We start from the raw sequence: 23,740 nt of genomic DNA on the forward strand, positions 1-23,740 counted from the left end.
ATTACGACGACTTCTCTCTCACTAACCACTAACCCACTGTTCTGGACAGACAGCCCAGATAGCTGCTTGCTTGAACCTTAATTGGATATAAACACGAAAATAAGTTGAAATGAATGCATGAACACCAATAGTTTTGCACAAATACTTACTGTTTAAGGTACCCCATGCGTGTTTCCAGCAGTGGTACTAGATGAAACCAAATTGCATACTTTTATTGCTCAGATTAGAATAATACTAATTCTGACAACAAACACTGTCACATTTATTACCAGTAGCAGGACTGGTTGCATTAACTACTCTATAAATGCATCTCGAACTTTGACCCAGCCGGATGTTATTTGGTTTAAGTGCTACCTGTCGTTTGCATTGTATCAAAGAAGAATGTTCCGTGTCAACTAGTTACTTAGTAAAAACAGCTTCTATATATATCATTGAGTATTTGTGAAAATAAGACTACCCATTGCCAATAAATAGATATACATTTATTTGTTATGCAGTAGGGCCCTATACACCAAAGGTTGAAACTAAGGCAAAGTACTCCCAACCAAAAAAAACCCAAAAAACAAAAACCCAACAAAACAATTAATAATAATAACAAAACAAAACAATTCATCTAAAATGAGAGTTGCTAATATAATAAAAGTTTTTTTGTTTAACGACATCACTAGAGCACATTGATTAATTAATCATCGATTATTGTATGTCAAACATTTGGTAACTGACATTGAGTCTTAGAGAGGAAACCCACTACATTTTTCAATTGTAGCAAGGGATCTTTTATATGCATTTTCCCACAGACAGGAAAGCACATACCACGGTCCTTGACCAGTTGTAGTGTACTGGTTGGAACGAGTGAAAACTCAATCAGTTGAATGGATCTACCGTGGTGGTTCGAACCTCGACGCAAGCACTCGATCGACTGAGCTAAATCCCACCCCCTGGGTTGTTAATAAAAACATTACGTAACTCTCACAAATAGTATATGACACCCACCCACCATTTTCTTTCAGGTATATTAAATATGATTTGCCACATGTTTTACTGCCTGGGTGTGTTATTATTACGTTGCTTATGTCAGTTTTATTAGTAAACGTTAACTTTACCGGTAATGGGAATTGATTTGGTACATTGGAACCTGTAATGAGTTGTTTCTTGCCACATCGTAAAAGTTATCCCCCTTGATATCGTTATCTGTCATGTCGCCTGCGAACTAAATAAAATTAGTTTAAATCTAATTTTATGAAAGTTTAAAAAAAAAAAAAAGTAAACTACGTAATGTTTATATTTCAAAAACTAGCAAATGAAATTGTAACTACGCGTTTGATGAACAGACAAATTTTAATGAACTCAAGGGACGTATTTCTGATTTACCGCCATTTGTGTAGTACGAGTTTTGATAATTTATGAAAAAGAATTTGATCCCAAAAATAGTTAAGAATGATAAAATGCACCATCTGTGAGAACACATACTGAATAACACGTCATAATGTTTATCAAGCAGGTAAAATTAGGGTAGCAAAACCTTATGTTTTTGTATTCTACTGTTTATTGTGTTCTATATGTCATGTGAATGCAATCTTTTTCTTTGTTGACATTTATGATTTATACCTACTGTCAGTACTGATTTAGAAAATTAGTAGTCCAGAACTGATATGATATATGATTATCCACAGTTGGCCAATTGTCCACAAGAATTTTTTTTATTGCATATCGCAGCTATGTTCAACCACAATGCTGGTGAAAACTGAGAGGCATAGAGCCTTAGCGGGTGCTTAAGCCGAATAGGGGTAACATCTGACTTTGGTAACTTAGGCCTGGTAACTTCGGACCCGAGTAATCTCGGACCCAGGTAATCTCGGACCCCATCGTCTTAGTTAAGAGGAATTCTGATGACATTTTTCTACTGGTCTTGATGGCGCAGTGCCTAAGCAAATGTCAGTCTTACATTTACAAGGATGACAGGTACATGATACAGAATATGCGTTACATGTAAGTGGGTGTTACTAATTACGTAACGCTCTAGGGGTAGAGAAAGAGGGTACTCGATTTACGTAACATTTTTCAAGACTATGTTATTTTTATTCATTACTTAGACATAAAAAGGTGTTTTTTAGAAATGCGCGTTCAGTCTAGGATCGATCCCCATCGGCGGGTAAACAAAAATACCATGGTATGTGATATCCTGTCTGTGGGATGGTACATATAAACGATCCCTTGCTAAAAAAAAATGTAGCGGGTTTCCAAGGCGCGTGTGCAGGGATTTCAGCGGGGTTGGGGTTATAGACTGTGTTGAATGAAGTTTATATGGGGCCATGCTCCCCCCAAAAATACATTTCAATTTTTTTTAAGCTTGGGCAAGTAAGGGTTTCAACCTCCAATACCCTCCCCCTGCACATGCACCCGATTCCTCTCTAAGATTATATGTCAAAATTACCAAATGTTAGACATCCAACAGCAGATGGAAGGAAGGATATTTATTTTATTTAACGATGCACTCAACACATTTTATTTATGGTTTTATGGGGTCGGATGATTATTAAATCAATATGCTTTATCTTTGATGTTGTTTAACGAAAGACTCTAGTACTGTATCCTCAACCGAACGTTCTTCGTACAGCGCAAGATTTCTCTTTAATGTTTTGAGACGAACCCTACAATTAGAAATCAGCAAACACACGTATTAACTGAAACTGACAACAGGCTGTCGTTTGTGCTTTGCCGAGCTATGGTGGCACAGGCGACGAATCAAGCATATACGTTTGACAATATCCGTTCATAGCAAACACACACAACTTTTTTAAAAGTGCATTTGAGCTTGTATTTCACATTTGTACATGATGTTATAATATGGTAACCAGAAAATGTAACTTTAAAATGCTTATATGCCGAGGATTCAAACATGCTTAATGTGGGCATAGCATCTGATTAAAATCAGGAACACCTACCAAATCAAACCGTAGTAAGAAGAGGATGGTGTATGAGCAGAATAAATGTTTAAAAGTTAATAAACAAAATATACACAACAAAATGTACAATGAATATATAATAATGTTTAATTAAATAACAAACGCATCAGGTTGTTTAACAACAAACTTTTGTTTGCGTTTAACCCAGAAATAAGTTGCTTCATTAATACAGAGGCCGAGATTACCGGTCCGAAATTACCTGGGGCCGAGATTACTCGAGTCCGAAGTTACCAGGCCGAAGTTACCACGTTCCCTTAAGCCAAATTTAGGGTTAAAACCAGTCAATCTTTAAATGTATGACAGCCACATGGTCATTAATAGAAAATGCACAGTTTTCTAAAACTGACTGCTCAGAGCTTTCCGGTCAGTTCGGTAGGTCACTTAAAGGCGCAGACCCTAGTTTCAACTCTTAAAAATGGACACTAAGTTTAGTTAATCAACAAACCTGTAACACATTTGGATAAAGTTACAATAGAATGAAAGAAGTGTCTGTGACGTTAAATCTGGAAAATATCCTTAAAAAATAGACTAGAACTTTAATCAGTAACCACTATCACTAGATGCACATGTGTTTTTAAAAATATGAAAAATACATTTTGTGATATTAGAAACAACAGGATGACCAGAAACACTTTGGTTCTACAGAAATGGATAATCTAAACAATAAAATACAAGTAATATTTGATTTCAGTGATCATAAACGGTTCTAATAATGAAAAATATGCTCTAGATTTTAAAAACTAGGGTCTGTCCCTTATTGACATTCATTTATCCTTGACCAATCAAAAACCATCCTATTAACGTGAAAAAACTAATCTATGTTGTATTATGATACAGTATTTTTATATTTAGATTCTCCAATGTAATGACTACTAATGACAAAACATTGTTATTTTGCTAACAACATTTGTTTATGATGTCAAATTGTTATGTGGTCATTGTGTTCTCGAAAACTTGCATGCAGTTGATAGTGATTTGTAGCTATATGCGAAAAAAATCAATTACATATGCAAATCAAATAAAAACAACCACCTGTCAAACAGTCAATTTTGAACACTGTCACATGACAATCATTTCTTTTAGAAGGTGTATATTTTTTATATTGCTTAATATGGCATCACAGTGCAAAAAAGTTCAAATACATTTTAACAAACATATTTTTATATTTTTTCATAACTGGTTGGTCTGGGTGTTACAGATGGATGAGAGATTGACTATCAGTAAGACATATTGTCCAAGAAACAAGTCAAACAACAAAACATTTTGACAAATTTATATACAAAACATGAATATACAAAATGACAATATCACTCCAACACAATACTACCCCAACCTTAAATTACACCCCCCAAAAAAACTATTCCGGTGTTCATGGTTTGCCAGTTTGAGCCAACTGGCTTCTAGTCAATGTCCGAGCCTTAGTACATTAATAATTTTAAACCAGTTCAATTTGTATCAGTATTAACTCATCTGAAATTCGCTGTCATTGCGAATACTCTGTCAATATCTTGATGACGACCAGACACTAGCACATCTTGGTTGGTTGGCTGTTGACATCTCTTGCAGACATCCTAACAACAGTCCGCCACCACGCTAGTCTGTAGACATCTCTTGCAGATGGCTCTCCTGCAGTTCTGCTGGTTACATCTGTGTCATCCCTCACATCCAGTTATAGCTCACAGCTCTCGTAGCTCACATACTTCTCATGGTTCTGGCTCACACTCAAACCCAAAGCTGAAACAAAAATGGCTACAAATAGGCTCACTTAATATAATTATGGCAATAAACGACCACCTCATTATCAGGCCCGTCTGACACTTATAAAACTATTGTAACACAATAAAACAAATTAACCTTAACCTCTTGTGTTGTACCATATTTGCTCCTGGCACACAACACAAATTATGCTTAACCCTCTAATACGGTCAGTTACACAACTGCAAACATACACTATACACACACACACACAAATATCCTATAACAAATATATCTAAATACAAACAAATAACCCAATTAATAATCACCACAAACAAATTACAAATAACTAAATTTCCCTGTATTTGAGTCTTAGGGTAAAATATAGTCAAACTATCTGTTCAAAAGACTAAACCACATACCACCTAAGAGCCGTTTCCCCAGCCAACTTGCCTGCTGGAAACCTTCTTGGCAAATGCACTGATGAACAGACAGATGACTGTTACCTTTCCCACAGCCTGCATGCTTTTTACCTGCAGCTTACTTTCCCACTGAAGAAACTTAAAATACTGCTCATAAAAAGTTATGACACAACATTTTCACAATTTACCCAGTATGCTTATGCTCTACCACATAAGACAAAATATTGGGAATCACGGAAATTGCCATTTTTCACAAACACGGAAAATCGCGGAATCGGGCGATTTCCCATGTGGAATTTGACTCTGTCAAACGCAAATTTTCGGTGGCTCTAAGTTTTGCTTGCGTGTCGCTTGTTTAAGTATAGTTTGTGTAATCCATTTTTTTTTCGCGCATTGAATTTAGGACATCATTTACATGGTTAATGTGGGTTTCATAAAAACAAAATGGGTTACCTGAATTTTAAATGGTTTATGCAAATACTCAGAAGCCTGTATAGTGATTGCAATTCCCCAAATAATGGGGGTGTGGTCAGGATCCGTCCATATGTACTGTACCTCTGCTATGGTTCAACTGCCTACAAAATGTGTGAAAATGTACAAAATTCATGTTTCCATGGTTCAGTGTTTCATATTGTGAATTTGGGGATTTCAGTTTATTTTACTGCAAAGTGTAATGTGTACAAAAGGGTTTGAAAACAGATTTACATTACTTATGATTTAAATGATACCATATAAATATATGCAAGTATAAAATTAGGTGCAGGTTTTAGCTTTTGATTGTATAGTCTTTTTCCAGTGAATACATGTTGTATCTGAGACTGATGCTTTTATAACCTATCAAGTACATGTTTGCTGTGGTCAGTTGAAATATTACTTTTCTTGTTCTTAAATAGGTGATCATCCAGGGATTCAGAAGTTACAGAGATCAGACTGTGGTGGATCCATTTAGTCCTAAACACAATGTCATTGGTAAGTTTAAATAACAATAAATATCTATTATCAAAATGGTACATCAGTAAATCGTTATCATATAATAAGTAGCGTATCCAGTGTAATAAAAGTATTTGATATTTTTTAGATCACATACATTCATAATTTGATAACTTTGCAAATTTGATGTAAATTAATCGGGTCAAGGCACAACATTTTATCGACTTGTAAGCAGACGTACTATGGTAATGCTCCAAAATTAATGCATGTATTCATAGTTATCAAATAATAAACATTTTAAAAGCAATTTTACATTGGAAGTTGTTCAGTGTCTGAAACCAAAAACGTCATGAATATTTTGTGGTGCATTAATTCTATTACTTTTTATTTCAGTTGGAAGAAATGGATCTGGGAAAAGTAACTTCTTTTATGGTAAGATCAGGTGGAACTTTGTTATTCTAAATCCAACTACATGAGGTATTTCCAATACAGAATTTCCAGGTGTTCCAGATATAAAATGATTAAGACTGAAGAACATTGCACTAAGTTGGAACTCAATATTTTATGCCATCATCAGATTGATGTTTTGAAAAAAAGAGTAAATATTGGGGGGGGGGGGGGGGGGGGGGTGAGTATTTAAATAATACAGATCATGAATACTGTCCACATCACCTTGTACATACAGTATTTTATTTTATGTGTGTCTTGTGTCATCATAAAGTATGTTTATTTGTGTAATGTATTTATTTAATTTTCTTTACTTGTAGCCATCCAGTTTGTATTGTCCGATGAGTTCAGTCACATGCGACCTGAACAGAGACAAGCTCTGCTTCACGAGGGAACTGGACCAAGGGTGATTACGGCCTTTGTGGAAATAATCTTTGATAACTCGGACAACAGAATTCCGGTAACATGACTTCATAGACATGTTGTAAATTCGTGTAAAACACAATAAGGACATAAACAAAATTCACATATGCTTTGATTTTTAGCACCTCTTGGCTTGTTTAAACATGATATATCTGTAATTTTGAATTTTAGTAACACTAACACTATTGAAAACTCAGCATAATTAAAAAATGAAATTGTCCAGTCACTTTCATTTGTTAAGGACTATAATTATTATATTTCTTAAGACACTGTTATTAAAATTAATTAATTCATTATTGTGTCATATGATAATCACAATTGTTTGTAATTTAAATGTTTTTTGTTGACAGATTACATATATTTGTTTTTAGTCGAAAATATTTCATGCTTTTTTCTTTTTTTTAAGATCGAAAAAGACGAGGTTGTCCTTCGAAGAGTTATTGGTTCCAAAAAAGATCAGTATTTTCTTGACAAGAAAATGGTGACGTAAGTTTTGAAAATCACTTGATAATCATAATGATGCTTTCTTTAACACTGCTGCAGGCCTCTAAGAATTAAATATTTGTGTAAACCATTTATGGTAGCCCAGTGGTAAAACGCTCACTTGATGTGCGGTCGGTCTAGGATTGATCCCAATCTTCTTGGCCCATTGGACTATTTCTCGTTCTAGCCAATGCACCACGACTGGTATATCAAAGGCCATGGTATGTGCTGTCCTGTCTGGGATGGTGCATATAAAAGATCCCTTGCTGCTAATCGAAAAGAGTTGTCCATGAAGTGGCGACAGCGGGTTTCCTCTCTATATGTCTGTGTGGTCCTTAACCATATGTCTGACGCCATATAACCGTAAATAAAATGTGTTGAGTGCTTTGTTAAATAAAACATTTCCTTCCTTCTTTAAACCATTTATGGGTTACCAAAATCAAATTCAGGTAACACATTTCGTTTTTGGGTAACCCATCATGAACGTAAATGATGTCATAAATTCAGTGCACGAACGAAAAATAGGTTACGCAAACTATACTTACGCGAGTTATGCTCAAAGCGAAACTATCTCTCACATAATTTGCAGAGATCTGCTGCTGTTGAGAATACTTACTGTTTACATTACTTTTTAACATTCTGTTAGTAATGAGACATTTTGTAAGAAAGAAAGAACTGAAGTGGTTTTACTCTTATATTTAATTGCTTATCTTTATGACCTTATTGGTGTTTGATGTATTAATTTGTAATATGGAGTTGAATGTACATTTACTTGTAACCATTTCTGTGTCAGGAAAACGGATGTGATGAATCTTTTGGAAAGTGCTGGATTTTCTAGAAGTAATCCTTACTACATTGTTAAACAAGGAAAAGTAAGTAATCATGCTGGAATTAATCCATTCTACACAATTAAGCAAGCAATGGAATCTACGTTTTGCACGTTTCACATCATTTAGTTAATGTAAAACAATTGTTAAAGGGACAGACCCTAGTTTCAGCCCATGAAAATGCACACTAAATTTAGTTAATCTACAAACCTGTAACACATTTGGATAAAGTTAAAATTGAGTGAAACATGAGTCTGTGACTCAGAAATGGTGAAATACCCTCTAAAAGTAAAAATAGACTAAAACATGCCTCCATAACTGTTACTTCTCGGACGCACGTGCATTTTTAAAAATATGAGAAATGCATTTTGTGATATTAAAAACACCAGGATGACCAAAAACACTTCGAATGTACGGAATTGGATAATATAAACAATAAAAATTAAGTAAAGTATGATTTCATTTATCATTTTTAAAAATGGCTCTAATAGTAAAAACTATGCCTTAGTGTTTAAAAACTAAGGTATGCCCCTTTAATTAAAAAAAAAAAAATACCTTATATATTGGTGACTAAATTCTAAGGTAATAATTACATTGTTGGTGTGTATTTTATATCTCTGTGGTCCTAAGCCATATTATGTCCAGTGCCATATAACCATAGTTAAAATGTGTTGAGTCATTAAATAAAACCCTTCTTTTTTGCTTTTTGTATTTTTTTTATTAAACAATAATGTTATTTTAAATTAAAGGTGTGATGTATCTCAATTGTAGAGCTGTCATTTAAAGTGCAGTGTTTCGTAAGATTGATTACCATTGGTAAACCTATCAGTTTTTTTTTTCCCGTCCCAACTATTGTCCCACATCCAATTCTTCAGAGCTGTGGAGTAGCTTTTGTAATGGCAGGGGATTTCCTCACACTGTATAGACCAAGTGTCAAAATAACCATGTGTTAGACCAAATATCCACTGTTTAAAGTGTACGATTTTCTGTTATAGATCAATCAAATGGCTACTGCTCCAGACTCGCAGCGTCTAAAACTTCTAAGAGAAGTGGCTGGAACTAAAGTGTATGACGAGCGGAAAGAAGAGAGTCGAGTTATTCTGGTGGAAACAGGTGAATTACTGTGAATTGTGACTTTTTTTTACCAGCCTTAGTAATATTTCTAAAAGATTGGTGTTGCTTGTAAAATAGAAGTTATCAGCAAGTTGTCTAATATCTGTCGGACACAAATCCCAGCTTTGTAATATTAATCGTCTTTATATGACATTGTGAAATTATGATCACATATTTGAACCTTCTGAAAGAAATTATTGACTTAAAAATTGAACTGTAATATGAAATACATTTTTACTGAGGAATAAGTATTATAATTGGATTATGTCTTTTAGAGAGTAATTGCAGAAGTAAATAATCTAGAAGGTGCAAAATCTTCATGAAATCCATTTTTTATGGTCTCTTGTAAAGATTTACAACTAAAAGTTGTTTTGTTGTGTGTTTTTTTTCCCCAGAGGGAAAACGAGAGAAAATCAATGATCTGTTGAAGTACATTGAAGAACGTCTCGACACTTTGGAGAGTGAGAAAGAGGAACTTAAAGAATATCAGAAATGGGACAAAATGAGAAGGTAAATGGTTGATTGGCATTGATTACATAAAACTTTATTAACTGGATTGTCTTGAAAGTAGTTGAATTTACAAACATTGTTTCCTTTCTTCTTTAAAAGTAAATACCGTATTGTTCTTATTTGTAGCGCCCCCTCTAATATAAGCGCCCCCTATGATCACGAGAAATGTAATTTGAAACGGTACCCGTAAAATAGTAAAACTGGCTTACCTGACTGCCGACTTGCAATGATTATAATCGGTAAACAAATAAAATCCAAGCATGTGAAGCACTATGTCACTAGTATGGGCGAACAGTATGTCACACATGTCATTTATCAAATGTATGTCGCTGTTATCTCCACGCAGAATGAACGCACGACACTCCGTTAACGCTGTTCAAAACCGGAAGTACAAACATACCAGTAGGTATTTACACCGACACCGTAACACCGTTTGAAAAACGGGTAAATGATAACTTTAACTAAACTGCAAACTGCAAACTGGAGTCAAATGTCAACAATTTAACTTTCAACAAGAAAACGTCACTGGTGGAGTAACTCGGCGGCAAAGCTTTTGATGTCTCAGCGAGCCAGACGCATTGACAGTTTGATATGAGGATTTTTCACACGTATTACGAAACGTGTTCTAGTACTCTAATTAGTGTGCCCCTTTGTGTTTTGCATCGCGCCCGGGCGCTACAAATAGGAACAATACGGTATATCTTTTTGTCTCCTTTCATATTAACTCTTTCACCACGACAGGCCGGTATACCGGCTAGCGATACCAGTGCCTCTCACCATGACAGGCCGGTTTAGCGGCTTGTAACACCTGTTCATATTTGGCGCCGAGTGACGCGTCAATATTATAATTAGACAAAATCTCGCGCGACCATAGCTGCCATGTGACACACTGTAATGGCTGCGCCCATGTTCTAGCAAATTTTGAATGAGTTTTTCCAAGTTTATACTGATATTCTGACTGTAATTAAACATGAACCGAGGTGACGAAATTTCGTCTGTTGAAAACAATGGTTGCGATTCAGATGACGGGTTTTCCGATGATGAAATGTGGGATAATATGGACTTTGGTGCATTTGATTTAATCGAGATTGGCGATCGTGAACGAAATGTCATTCAACATGGCAATTTAGAAGAAAATGATACCGATGACGAGTTACAAGATGACTTGCCACTGTTTTACCACGCGCCTGAGTTTACCTGGACACATGAGCCATATTCGGTTACCTGCAGATCAACGTTTACTAAAAATCCGGGGCCCGTAAAAGTGTTTGACGTCAACACAAACGCCATAGAGTACTTTTCGCTATTTTATTCCAATACAGTGTATGGAAAAAATTTGTAATTTACTAACATGAATGCCAAAAAAAAGCGTGATACAGATCCTGCTAACAACAAAGGTGTGTGGTATGATATTTCTGTTGATGAAATGAGAGCTTAATTTTGCAAAAGCATTGTAAATATATTTTTAAAATTATAACTGGAATGTTAATTAATTAATTATCCAACAAGAAAAACATTTGTACTGGGTTTTTTTTTAAATTACCAGTCCTACCTACTCAAATAGGTGAGTAATATGCATAGTTTACCTGTAATTACCAGATTTATACCTGTTGAATCTAACATTTTTAAAGTATTATTTTTTTTATCTAGACAGCCATCCATTCACCTTTCTGGAAATGTATAGCCTATAACTAAAATTAATGATAAAACAAGTAGTTTTATCCTTTAACAAACATGATCATAAATCTGCTATTTAAACTCAGTATGCAGGGAAGGTCAAGACTGTAAAACTTAGTGGTGAAAGAGTTAATAAATAAAAACTGCCATCTCGATGGTGTGATTCAGAGACAGCTGTATTTTATAGATTGAATTAAGGATAATTTAATTGTTTTTAAAATGTGCTTAACAGCAGGTGTGTGTGTGTGCAGAGTGGTTTGGAGGTTGAGACTGCCCCTCTGTTCAAAACGATTTTGGCAATAAATTTTTCAGGGGACCATGATCTAAACTCCCCCTATAAACCTCCCTTATCACTGTCTAGACCCCCCACAAGCTTCTACTTCAAACAAACGACATCTTTGTGGTAATTTCTTACCTATATTTGGTAATTGTATGATAGTCAGGGTTTGCATAGACCATAAAGAATTATAAATTTCGGGATGATGCTTGAAAAGCATTTGACACATCTTTAAGTGCTTGTATGTTACAGCAACTTCGAATTATGAAAGAACACATTTCTGTAAAGAAAGGAAATGGCATAGGATATGTGTTAGTCAATGAGAGTAACACCAGGACTAGAACTTAATTACAACACCGACGGCAATTGCTGTAGTTGTTATAATATGAAGTACCATTGATCAGAAATTTTACTGCTGGATAAAAGTTATTGCCGTCTGATGATGTTTTAATGTTTTTTTGTTATATTTGTTGCTATAGTTACTGCTTTAAAATTGCTTTAGGGCAGACTTAAAATTGCTGCAGATGAGCATTCTGCCTGTGACAAAAACATTTTAAAGTTGCTGTGGATAACACATTCTGACATGAGCCCAGCAATACATGTATATTTGTTGGGTCTACAATTGTCAAATGTGAATTAAAGTGAAATTAAACAAATATGTTAATCATTTAATCACCAAAGAACTAATTTGAAATTCAAATACAATTTTTACCTATTTAACTTCCATTTGCCTCTTTTTTTTGTAGATCTCTAGAATACACGATCCATGACCATGAGTTGCGAGACACCAGGAAGAAACTGGATGATGTAAGACTCACACTGTTAGACGCTAGACTTCACCCTTCACAATATTGCATCAGTTTAATCAGTTTGCTTCAGTTAAAATATATTTTTCCATGGCAGTTTTTGAAAGAGATGTTTTATGGCAGTAATCCATTGCTTTAGCTGGGGTGGGACGTAGCTTAGTGGTAAAGTGCTCACTTGATGTTTTATGGCAGTAATCCATTGCTTTAGCTGGGGTGGGACGTAGCTTAGTGGTAAAGTGCTCACTTGATGTTTTATGGCAGTAATCCATTGCTTTAGCTGGGGTGGGACGTAGCTTAGTGGTAAAGTGCTCACTTGATGTTTTATGGCAGTAATCCATTGCTTTAGCTGGGGTGGGACGTAGCTTAGTGGTAAAGTGCTCACTTGATGTTTTATGGCAGTAATCCATTGCTTTAGCTGGGGTGGGACGTAGCTTAGTGGTAAAGTGCTCACTTGATGTGATGTTTTATGGCAGTAATCCATTGCTTTAGCTGGGGTGGGACGTAGCTTAGTGGTAAAGTGCTCACTTGATGTTTTATGGCAGTAATCCATTGCTTTAGCTGGGGTGGGACGTAGCTTAGTGGTAAAGTGCTCACTTGATGTTTTATGGCAGTAATCCATTGCTTTAGCTGGGGTGGGACGTAGCTTAGTGGTAAAGTGCTCACTTGATGTTTTATGGCAGTAATCCATTGCTTTAGCTGGGGTGGGACGTAGCTTAGTGGTAAAGTGCTCACTTGATGTTTTATGGCAGTAATCCATTGCTTTAGCTGGGGTGGGACGTAGCTTAGTGGTAAAGTTCTCACTTGATGTTTTATGGCAGTAATCCATTGCTTTAGCTGGGGTGGGACGTAGCTTAGTGGTAAAGTTCTCACTTGATGTTTTATGGCAGTAATCCATTGCTTTAGCTGGGGTGGGACGTAGCTTAGTGGTAAAGTTCTCACTTGATGCGCAGTCGGTCTGGGATCCATTGGGCTATTTCTCGTTCTCGTTCCAGCCAGTGCACCATGACTGGTATATCAACGGCCATGGTATGTGCTATCCTGTTTGTGGGATAGTGCATATAAAAGATCCCTTGCTTCTAATTGAAAGGAGTAGTCCATAAAGTGGCGACAGCGGGTTTCCTCCCTCAATATCTGTGTGGTTCTTAACCATATGTCTGACGTCATATAACTGTAAATAAAATGTGTTGAGTGTGTTGTTAAATATAACATTTCCTTCCATTGCTTTAGCAGAAAATGCACATACATAACCATATGTCAGCAAAATTGAATGGCCATCCATCTGCTGGGGCTATATTTTACATAAAGAATACTAAACAAGTTCCCAGGAGAGACTATATTACGAGTGTGTACATCACAAGCGAAAGTGAATGATGTTAGATCAGAAACATACAAGTTGCAATATAAATTGTCTCTTAAGGGAACAAGTATAGTATTCTATTTATTACAATGCACACCACTAAAGAAAAAGTTGAAAGTTACTTCCAACATAAGTAAACGAAATATGGGATAGTGGCATTGAGTAGTTTCATTTACCAGTGAAACATTGCATTCCGGCTGACACATTTATCAATGAAATTTATGCAAATAATAATACAAACATATTCAATCCGTAACAGAAGTTTTGAAACACATTTTGTTACATTATTGACCCACTTTAATTATAAGAATTTACTGATCAGAGGTTTTGACCTTTCAAAAGACATAGCTCACAGTGTGATTCACAGAAAATATCTCATGGGTATATCTTCCGTCGGTGGGACCATTGGGCTATTTCTTGTTCCAGTCAGTGCACCACGACTGGTATATGAAAGACCATGGTATATGCTAGCCTGTCTATGGGATGGTACATATAAAAGATCCCTTATTACTAATGAAAAAATATAGCGGGTTTCCTCTCTAAGACTATGTCCAAATTACCAAATGTTTGACATCCAATAGCCGATGATTAATAAATCAATGTGTTCTAATGGTGTCATTAAACAAAATAAACTTCTTTAAAAAAAAAAAATATATGTTTGGTCTGGACTCTTTTTCTCTTTTTTTCTAGCTAACCAACAAACGAGAGAACAGTGGAGCTCAAGCACAGAAGCTGCGAGACTGCCAGCAAGAAGCAAATGACAAAGTTAAGGTGAGCAGCAGCAGTATTGACGATCTGATTATACACTCACTCGAATGGTTGAGAACTGCCACAGAAGTGGTCTGTCTAATTTGTTTAGCATACTAATTTCTTTTAACTTAACTTAACCTGACCTCTACCTAATTGCATATTCGACTAGTCCGAACATCCCAACAGCCAACGAAAATGGTTATCAACTTCCAGTGAGCCTAGCATACGTGATCCATTCGCATATCTACTTCTTCTTTTTTTCCTTATATAGTTTCCTTTGAAATTATGCCTGTTACTTTTTTTTAAAAACATGTACGATAGTAAAACTACACATTTATGTCATGCATATGATAAATTAATGGGGTAGACTGTTTTGCAGTTTTCACTTAGTGATCCTTTTTTTTTTCCTTTTTCTTTTTAAAACTTGTTTTAGAGCACAAACAAAGATTTAAAGGAGTTAAAAACTCGGTTACATGCGATACTGGAAGAAAAAGACCAGCTGGGTGCTGAAAGCCAGGAGCTGACGAAGAAGAAAGCTAAACTGGAACTGAACATAAAGGACATACAGGACGAAATGGAAGGAAACAATACTGCTAAGGTAGGCTGCATTATTTGTCTGAAAATATATTTTTTTAAACTCTAAAGGTGCTATATAGAGTGGGATTTAACCCAGTGGTAAAGCTCTAGCCTGATGCGTAATAGGTCTGGGATCGATCCCCGTCGGTGGGCCCAGTGAGCTATTTCTTGTTACAGCCACTACTGGTATATCAAAGGTCATGCTGTTCTAAAAGATCCCTTGCTACTAATGAAAAAATATAGCGGGTTTCCTGTCAAAGACTATGACAGTATTACCAATGTTTGAAATCCAATAGCAGATGATTAATACATTAACGTGCTCTAGTGGTGTCATTAAAGAAGAAAAAAAACTAACCACTACACACTCTTCTCTCTCGCTAACCCCTAGCAACTAACAACTAACCCACTGTACTGCTCAAGACAGCTCAGGTAGCCGAGGTGTGTATGCCTGTGTGCGTGCTTGAACTTTAATTGGATATAATCGCAAAAATAAGTATAAATGAAATTACATTTTGCATTGACTGTTTTATTGTAATTTAACTGTATTCAGTGTTCTCTTGTGGTCATCTCATAATGTGTTTATTCAGAAAAAGGCTGAAATTGAACTGCAGAAGGTGAATGACAAAGTGATGAAAACCCAGGAGCAGTTGGAGTCTATAATACCTCTGTACGAGGGGCAGCGGGACAAGGAGGAAAATGCATCACAGCAGTAAGTTTACGGATTGTTGTATGCAAAATGATCACTTCATCATTTTTACTGTTACAAAGTCTAAGCATACCATAGACATAATTGTTATTATTTATTAAGAAAAATAACAAGTAACTTCAAACTACTGGGTTATTAGCCCCCTACTGGACCAACCAGAGAGAGCTATAGGTTTCCACTCCGTCCGTCTGTCTGTCCCACATATAGTTTTTCGGAATGATGGTGCGTTGTCTAAAAAGCTGGTGAAGCAAATAATAATTTATAACTTGGCCATCAAATGTACTTTTCTAATGAAATTTTTTTTAGATGGAGAATAATGTCTAGTATGAATTTTGTAATATTCTTCATTAATGAAAGAAATGTTAAATTTGTTTTTTGAGTTCCCTACTAGTCCCAACTGAAAGGGATACAGGTTTTGTCTCCTCCGTCTGTCTGTCCATCCTTCAAGATATTGTGCTGACATTTGTGCCACCCCAAGTTTGTCATGGTGATCCATTTTTTTACCGAGTTATGGCCCTTGAACTTTATAGATATGGGGGGGGGGGGGGGGGGGGGTAAAATTGGGTGCCAGGTAGGGGTCATGTATTGCTTATTTCATTCTAAAATCTTATCATGTTCACAGGCTTGCTTTAGCCGAACAGAGGAGAAAGGAGCTCTATGCTAAACAAGGTCGGGGGAATCAGTTTACCTCTCGAGATGATCGAGATAATTGGATTAAGAAGGAACTGAAGTCGTTAAACAAAGCCATTAAAGACAAAGAAGAGCAGGTAAATTATTGTTACATTTATAAAATAGATAATTTTTGCTTTTATTAGACCATCTAATGTTGGATTTAAGATGTTACAATGTTGTCAATAACAGAAAACATGTTTCAATAAATAAAAAAAAATTGAAAGTAGGAGGTTAAAATATATCCCCAAAAATGTCTGTGAGCTGATGTTATTAAAACATTATGTTTTAGTTTACATGCCTTGTAAACAAATGACCCATTGACAGCAATTGGTATATTAAACAAGTTAAAACACCAAAATTTCAAATGTGTTTATAACATGGGTATTATTGGTACGTTGGGGCGGGATTTAGCTCAGTTGTTTGAGTGCTCGCTTCAGGTGGTTGCGTCGCAGGATTGAACCACCATTCAACTGATTGGTGGGTTTTTTCATTCCAACCAGTGCACCACAACTGGTCAAAGGCTGTGATGTGTGCTTTTCTGTCTGGCAAAGTGCTTATAAAAGATCCCTTGCTGCATTAGAAAAAATATAGCAGGTTTCTTCTGATGACTACTTGTCAGGATTACCAAATGTTTGATTAATTCATCAATGTGCTCTAGTGGTGTCGTTTTAAAAAAACTTAACAAACTTTAACTTTCTTGGTAAAAGTTATAGGATAAATGCTTGTCTGTTTTTCTACTTGATTGTTAATTTTGTAGATAAAGCGACTGAAGGAAGACTCGGGTCATGACGAACAGAAGGAAGGCCAGCTGACAGAAAAAATAGAGGTAAACTGGGTTACATTTATACTTGTGGTAGCATTAATAGAGAAAATAGAAGTGAACATTATTTATACATGTGGTAGCTTCAGTGGAAAAAAAATAGAAGCGAAACAAGCATATATTTAAATTTGATTCCATCCAACTTACAAAGGATTTGTTCCTCCATCAAATTGAGAATTACTTGCTGGTGTAGCGCACAGTAAAAAAACTTGACGATGGCGTTGTACAACGCCACCTATACTAGTGCTAAGTTATTCCCCTTGACGACACTCCAATAGAAAAAACATGAAAATATTTACATTTATGTTGTGCTAGCTTCCAGGCTAGCAATTTTTAGCATTAACAATATTTCCATTTTTTTTCAGTTTACCTTTATCACCAAACCAGACGTCATTTCTTGCCATACATCGGCCAGTTGATTTAAACTATATTTATTACCATGCAAAAACATTTATGACAAAGGATTGTTAAACAGACAATGCCATTGTCCAGTTAGCGTATACCACATGCTGTTCATAATGCATCCTAATATAAACTACCTGTAAAACTAGTTTTAATACTCATTTAGTTTTGCTGACAAAACTAGCTTAAATCTCATATATTTTTGTTATCAGTGGATATTGTCAACTGCCATGACAAATATACATATGTTGCCATATTAAACAAGGCTCGAAATTGACAGGGGTGAGGCAGCCAATGCCACTGAAAGTACAGAATATGCCTTCTAATAATCAGCTTCAAAAGCAGCTTTTACTTCCATCTTATTTTTTGCAGTATTTCAGATGTATTAAGCATTTTTAATTTTCAGAAGCGATAATATGAATCTTATGTTTTTACCTTCATTTGTCAAAAAATTTCCATATTGCTGTTAAAAATGTTTACATTACAAGTCTAATTTTGAGAAAACTATCATGGCAGAAGTGTGATTTAATGTTCAGCAAATAAAACTCATTGTTTTCTGCAGGAAACCACAGCAAAAATTGACATGAACAAAGATATTATTGAGCAAAACAACAAGACATTTCAAGAAATGAAAAAACAGAAAGACGCCCTTCAGAATGAAAGAAGGTACTGAAATATTGCCTTTGTATTTTTGTGACTAAGAATGTCATTTTGAATTAACACAGGGCTACCTCTGGGTGAATTGAAAAATTTGCCAAATTATCTATTAATCTTTGAAAATTGTAGGAACCCGGTTATTTTGTAACAGAATATTAATTATTACATACAATTATTTAGCCAAATAAAATAAAATTTGCCAATTATTTTTAAAATTCGCAGTTGGCGAATTTGGCACAGTATTGATTATCTAAGTTATTTAAATCTGAATGAAAAAAATGTAAGACATCTGTTACCTTGATAACAAGGTGTAAACTGTTAAAAATTTTGATTTGATCTTGTGTTATAGTGCGTTGTGGAGACAAGAAAACACCCTGCAGCAGACTCTGGCCTCCACACGAGAAGAGCTGGCCAAGAAAGAACAGGGACTTCGGTCACTCACGGGAAAGGTACTCAGATCTGTGTCCACAGTTTCTGTGTGAACAATTGTTAAGCTTGACACACATTTCATTATGTATGTTAGGGTGCTGTGTCAGACCTCGACCTTCAAAGAGAGTCAATCTCACTCCTCTGAGATTATTTCAGAGAGAGCAATCTTTAGGTCCCCTTAGCATGTGAATTTAAACAAAAAAGTAGTGCTGAAAAAATATTAGATGTCAGTGCTCAATATGTTAATATTTTAAATGGCTAGAAATAATCTGTTAGGAGAGCAATTAATCACTACCCTCAACATTTTTCACAGCGAGGTCTACTATGCTGTAGTCGAAGACCATGTGTGTTAGGAACACGAGTTTGGTTGTATTACATATTTCTTTGAAATAGTCTTGATTTAGAATATAATCTATTGGTTTTTAAGTATGCTTACTGCTAAGGGGAAAAAAAATGTAGCATCAAAATCATATAGTCATGTTTTCTTTTATGTTTTAATCTATATATGTTTATTAAAATTGACTTTGTGTTGTATTTGTTATGTGTATATCTAAGTTGAGAATTGGGTGGACCTGAAATAAATTCAAATGGGCTAAGCATAAATCTTTAGTATAGTCTACAGCTATGTTCTAATGATGCCATGTTAATGTTCTAGGCGTTGCTGAATGGCATTGACAGTGTACAGAAAGTTCTACAGTCATTCAGGGATCAGGGCAAATACATGGATGTAGTTAATGGTTACCATGGTATCCTTATTGAAAACATGGAAGTGGAGAAAACATTTTTTACCTGCGTGGAAGTCACAGCTGGAAGCAGGTAATGTTGCAAACATTTAGTGTAAAATATTTTTTATTATTATCCAATTATTAATTTGCTTTGGTACGGTTTAAATTAATAAAAGTATTGCATATTTTGCTGATTTACTTTGGTTTGGAAATATTCTCAGGATATACACTTGGTGGGGATTTTTTGTTGGGTTTTGGGGGGGGGGGGGGGGGGAGGGGGCATCACTTACCATTTAGGCCAGAAACATGGCACTTCAAAATATTTTTTTTTCTATCAAAAGGGTAAAGCAAGCATCTGTGTTATCATATCTTTTTGGTAGGCCCATTTTCTTTGGGTCCCTGACCCAATTAGTGCCCCACGACATGCTGTAGAATGTGCTGTCCTGTCTGGGAATTTGTTTTAGATCTGTTGCTACTAATGAACAATGGAGTAGGTTTCGTATTTGTTGGAATTACGATATGTTTGCCATCCATATTGACAAGTTTGCACAGTGGTTGGAATGAGTAACTAATATCAGATGATTTCTTGCGCAGATTGTTTCATCACGTCGTTGACACCGACAAGACAGGAACAAAAATTCTTCAGGAAATGAATAAAATGCGACTGCCAGGGGAGGTAACCTTCATGCCACTTAACCGACTGGATACTCGGGAGACTCGCTATCCAGATTCAAGTGTGAGTGACATTAAAGCTGGTTTCCACATAAACTGGTATTTCAAATTACAAATGTAGATCGGCTATAAAGATAACTTTTTAAAATGGAAACAAAAATGTCTCACCAGTTTTATTTATTTGTTTTTGGACACATTTTAAATATAATAAATTTTTAAATTTTTTGATTCTTATCACAAACAGTAGGTTATAAAGAGTGTAACAGATTGGAGTGGGGGGGGGGGAGTAAAAAGAGTGCGAGAGAGATGTGGGGCAGGGAGTCGAAAAGAGTGTGAGGGGGAAGAAGGGAAAAAGCTAAATTCATATTGGTTGGTTGATGTGTGTGGGTTGTTTTTTACCTTCAGATATTTATTTCTAAAACTGAACAAAGCAGATCAATGCATTGCCTGAAGGTTTCCAGGTATGAAGAAAAAAAATCCCAGGAATTCAACACACATTAAGCTGACCATTCTTACCACTACTGTAATGTTTCCTATTTTGTTGTTTTTTCTAGGATGCCATTCCCATGATAAGCAAGATCACGTTTGAGAATTCGTTCGACCCTGCTATAAAGCACGTGTTCGGAAAGACTTTGATCTGTCGTAGCATGGAAGTTGCAACTCAGTATGCCAAGACGCAGAACCTCGATTGTATCACACTGGATGGTGAGGATACTGCATTTCATAAATCATTTTCAGTGATCACCATCTCCGCTTTCTCTTTTGATCTTTGTTAAGGGACAGGATAACTTATTCTGAATTCATTGCAAGTGTATTCTTAATTTTAAGCTTCTATTTTCTTTAAAAAAAAAACCCAAAACTGTAATTAGAGGGAGTAATTTATGTTTGTGCCATATATTAAGGCAAATATTGGTTTTCTTATTCTCTCAGCCAGTGGTAAAGTGCTTGATTGATGCACATTCGGTTTGGCATTGATCCCTGTCGGTGGGCCCATTGGGCTATTTGTCGTTCCATCCAGTGCACCACAACTGGTATATGTGCTATCCTGTCTGTGGGATAGTGCATATAAAAAATCCCTTGCACTAATGAAAAAATGTTTTCTCTTTGACTATGTGTCAAAAGTACAATATGTTTGACATCCAATAGCCGATGATTAATAAATCAATGTGCTTTAGTGGTGTCGTCAAACAAAACAAACTTGTTTTGTTATTCTATCATTTTATTTACTTTGTGTAGGTGACCTGGTGAGCTGTTATGGTGTTCTAAATTCAGTTGGTACCATTTTTATATATTTAGCATATCGGTCCCCTACCACTCGGTGCCGTAATATCATACATGACAACTCTTACGGATCACCCAGTCCTTTTGCAGCTCGCTTATGGATTTCTTATGGATTTTTGTCCACAGTCTTACAGGTGTTGATCAGTAAAGGTTGGCATCTATGCATAAGATCTTAAGTTGAAATTTGGTATATAGCTTTATCATGTACAGTTACAGATTAAGTTTGATTTTCATGGGGATTTACCCATTTAACCAGGTAGCTTTAGCAGTTCTATCAGAATTCTTGTGTGGAATTGTTTTCTAAATTTCTCATTATTGATCTGTTTGTGTATAGGTGACGTGGTGAGCCATCGTGATGCTCTAAATTCAGTTGGTACCGTTTATTATTGAAAATTGATCTGCTTATTGTGAATTGAAAGAAAGAAAAAAATGTTTTATTTAACGACGCACTCAACACATTTTATTTACGGTTATATGGCATCAGACATATGGTTAAGGACTACACAGATTTTGAGAGGAAACCCGCTGTCACCACTACATGGGCTACTCTTTCCGATTAGCAGCAAGGGATCTTTTATTTGCGCTTCCCACAGGCAGGATAGCACAAACCATAGCCTTTGTTGAACCAGTTATGGATCACTGGTCGGTGCAAGTGGTTTACCCCTACCCATTGAGCCTTGCGGAGCACTCACTCAGGGTTTGGAGTCGGTATCTGGATTAAAAATCCCATGCCTCAACTGGGATCCGAACCCAGTACCTACCAGCCTGTAGACCGATGGCCTACCACGACGCCACCGAGGCCGGTATATTATGAATTGTTTCCTAAATTTCTCCTTATTGATCTGTTTGTGTATAGGTGACGTGGTGAGCCATCATGATGCTCTAAATTCAGTTTGTACCGTTATGGAAAATTTAGTTGCTTAATCTGAATTGGGTTTTTTAGGTTCTCATTATTCATCTGTGTATAGGTAACCAAATGAGCTGACATGGCACTCTGAATTCAGTTTGTACCATTTATTAAGGAAAATTAAGTTGCTTATTGTGAATTGTTTTTCTAAGTGTCTCATTATTTACTGTTGTGTGTAGGTGACCAGGTGAGTCGCCGTGGTGCCCTGACTGGCGGATACTACGACACACGGCGGTCCCGTCTTGACATGCAGAAGAGTAAACTGGAGCTGATTGCCCAGCTGAAGCAGCAGGAAGCTGAGTACGCGGAGCACCGACAGAAACTGGAGGTCATTGAAAGCCAAATTAATAACCTCGTGTCCGAGATGCAGAAGATGGAGACGAAGAACAGCAAAAATAAGTAAGATGAGACAAACACACGACATGTACATAACACGTTTTCCTACTGGGGTGTCGGTAAACATTCATTCATTCACTCACTCACTCACTCACTCACTCACTCACTCGAGGGCGGGACATACCCCAGTGATAAAAGCACTCGCTTGATGAGCGGTTAGTCTGGGATCAATCTCCCGTCGGTGGGCCTATTGGGCTATTTCTCGTTTGAGCCAGTGCACCAACGACTGGTATATCAAAGGCCATGGTATGTGCTATCCTATCTGGGATGGTGCATGTAAAAGATCCCTTGCTGCTAATCGAAAAGAGTAGCTCATGAAGTGGCGACAGTGGGTTTTCTCTCAATATCTGTGTGGACTGTAACCATGTCTGACGCCATATAACCGTAAATAAAATGTGTTGAGTGCATTGTTAAATAAAAACATTTCCTTCCTTCCTTCCTTCATTTGTACATGATGAGGGTCCAGGGAACATTTTGTTGAGTATCCCATCGTGATTCGCTACGTAAGTTTCAGAGATTGCTACACAATTATAAAACATTAAACAGTATTTGCTAATCAATTTTCAGTTCACTAGAAATATCGCTAATCAAGATTTTTAAAACAAAATGTTCCTTCGGGTCCTATTTCTTGTCAACAGTTCCCCCATAATTTATGGTTCAAAGTCAGTTTGAGAGAGAGAGGATCAATTGAATGTTGAACATTTCCTCTCAAATACTGTTTGAACATAATGATTTTGCATTTGATTTTATTAATTGCTTAATAATGCATTTTTAATGGAAATATGCAGTTGTAATGAAAACGAAATATTACAAT

The 23,740-nt window shown here is 36.1% G+C and overlaps 1 protein-coding gene across 2 annotated transcripts in view; it reads left to right on the top strand.

Annotated features, from left to right (window-relative positions):
* The first annotated feature begins 1,371 nt into the window (after positions 1-1,371).
* Positions 1,372-23,740, top strand: part of LOC121383097 (structural maintenance of chromosomes protein 3-like) — a 36,293-nt gene continuing 13,924 nt past the window's right edge. For both annotated transcript variants that reach the window (XR_005959257.1, XM_041512874.1), the window contains exons 1-20: positions 1,372-1,501; positions 5,977-6,052; positions 6,407-6,445; positions 6,781-6,920; positions 7,290-7,369; positions 8,160-8,238; positions 9,189-9,306; positions 9,702-9,816; positions 12,517-12,577; positions 14,624-14,704; positions 15,117-15,281; positions 15,847-15,968; positions 16,588-16,732; positions 17,395-17,463; positions 18,422-18,525; positions 18,866-18,965; positions 19,601-19,761; positions 20,265-20,406; positions 20,897-21,047; positions 22,710-22,929. Coding sequence is in view for 1 of the 2 variants with exons in the window: in XM_041512874.1 (XP_041368808.1) it covers positions 1,487-1,501; positions 5,977-6,052; positions 6,407-6,445; positions 6,781-6,920; positions 7,290-7,369; positions 8,160-8,238; positions 9,189-9,306; positions 9,702-9,816; positions 12,517-12,577; positions 14,624-14,704; positions 15,117-15,281; positions 15,847-15,968; positions 16,588-16,732; positions 17,395-17,463; positions 18,422-18,525; positions 18,866-18,965; positions 19,601-19,761; positions 20,265-20,406; positions 20,897-21,047; positions 22,710-22,929 (2,183 nt within the window). In the remaining variant the exon portion in view is untranslated. The remainder of the gene's footprint in view (positions 1,502-5,976; positions 6,053-6,406; positions 6,446-6,780; positions 6,921-7,289; positions 7,370-8,159; positions 8,239-9,188; positions 9,307-9,701; positions 9,817-12,516; positions 12,578-14,623; positions 14,705-15,116; positions 15,282-15,846; positions 15,969-16,587; positions 16,733-17,394; positions 17,464-18,421; positions 18,526-18,865; positions 18,966-19,600; positions 19,762-20,264; positions 20,407-20,896; positions 21,048-22,709; positions 22,930-23,740) is intronic.

This window comes from Gigantopelta aegis, chromosome 10 (assembly GCF_016097555.1).
Source record: "Gigantopelta aegis isolate Gae_Host chromosome 10, Gae_host_genome, whole genome shotgun sequence".
Classification (NCBI taxonomy): Eukaryota; Metazoa; Mollusca; class Gastropoda; order Neomphalida; family Peltospiridae; genus Gigantopelta; species Gigantopelta aegis.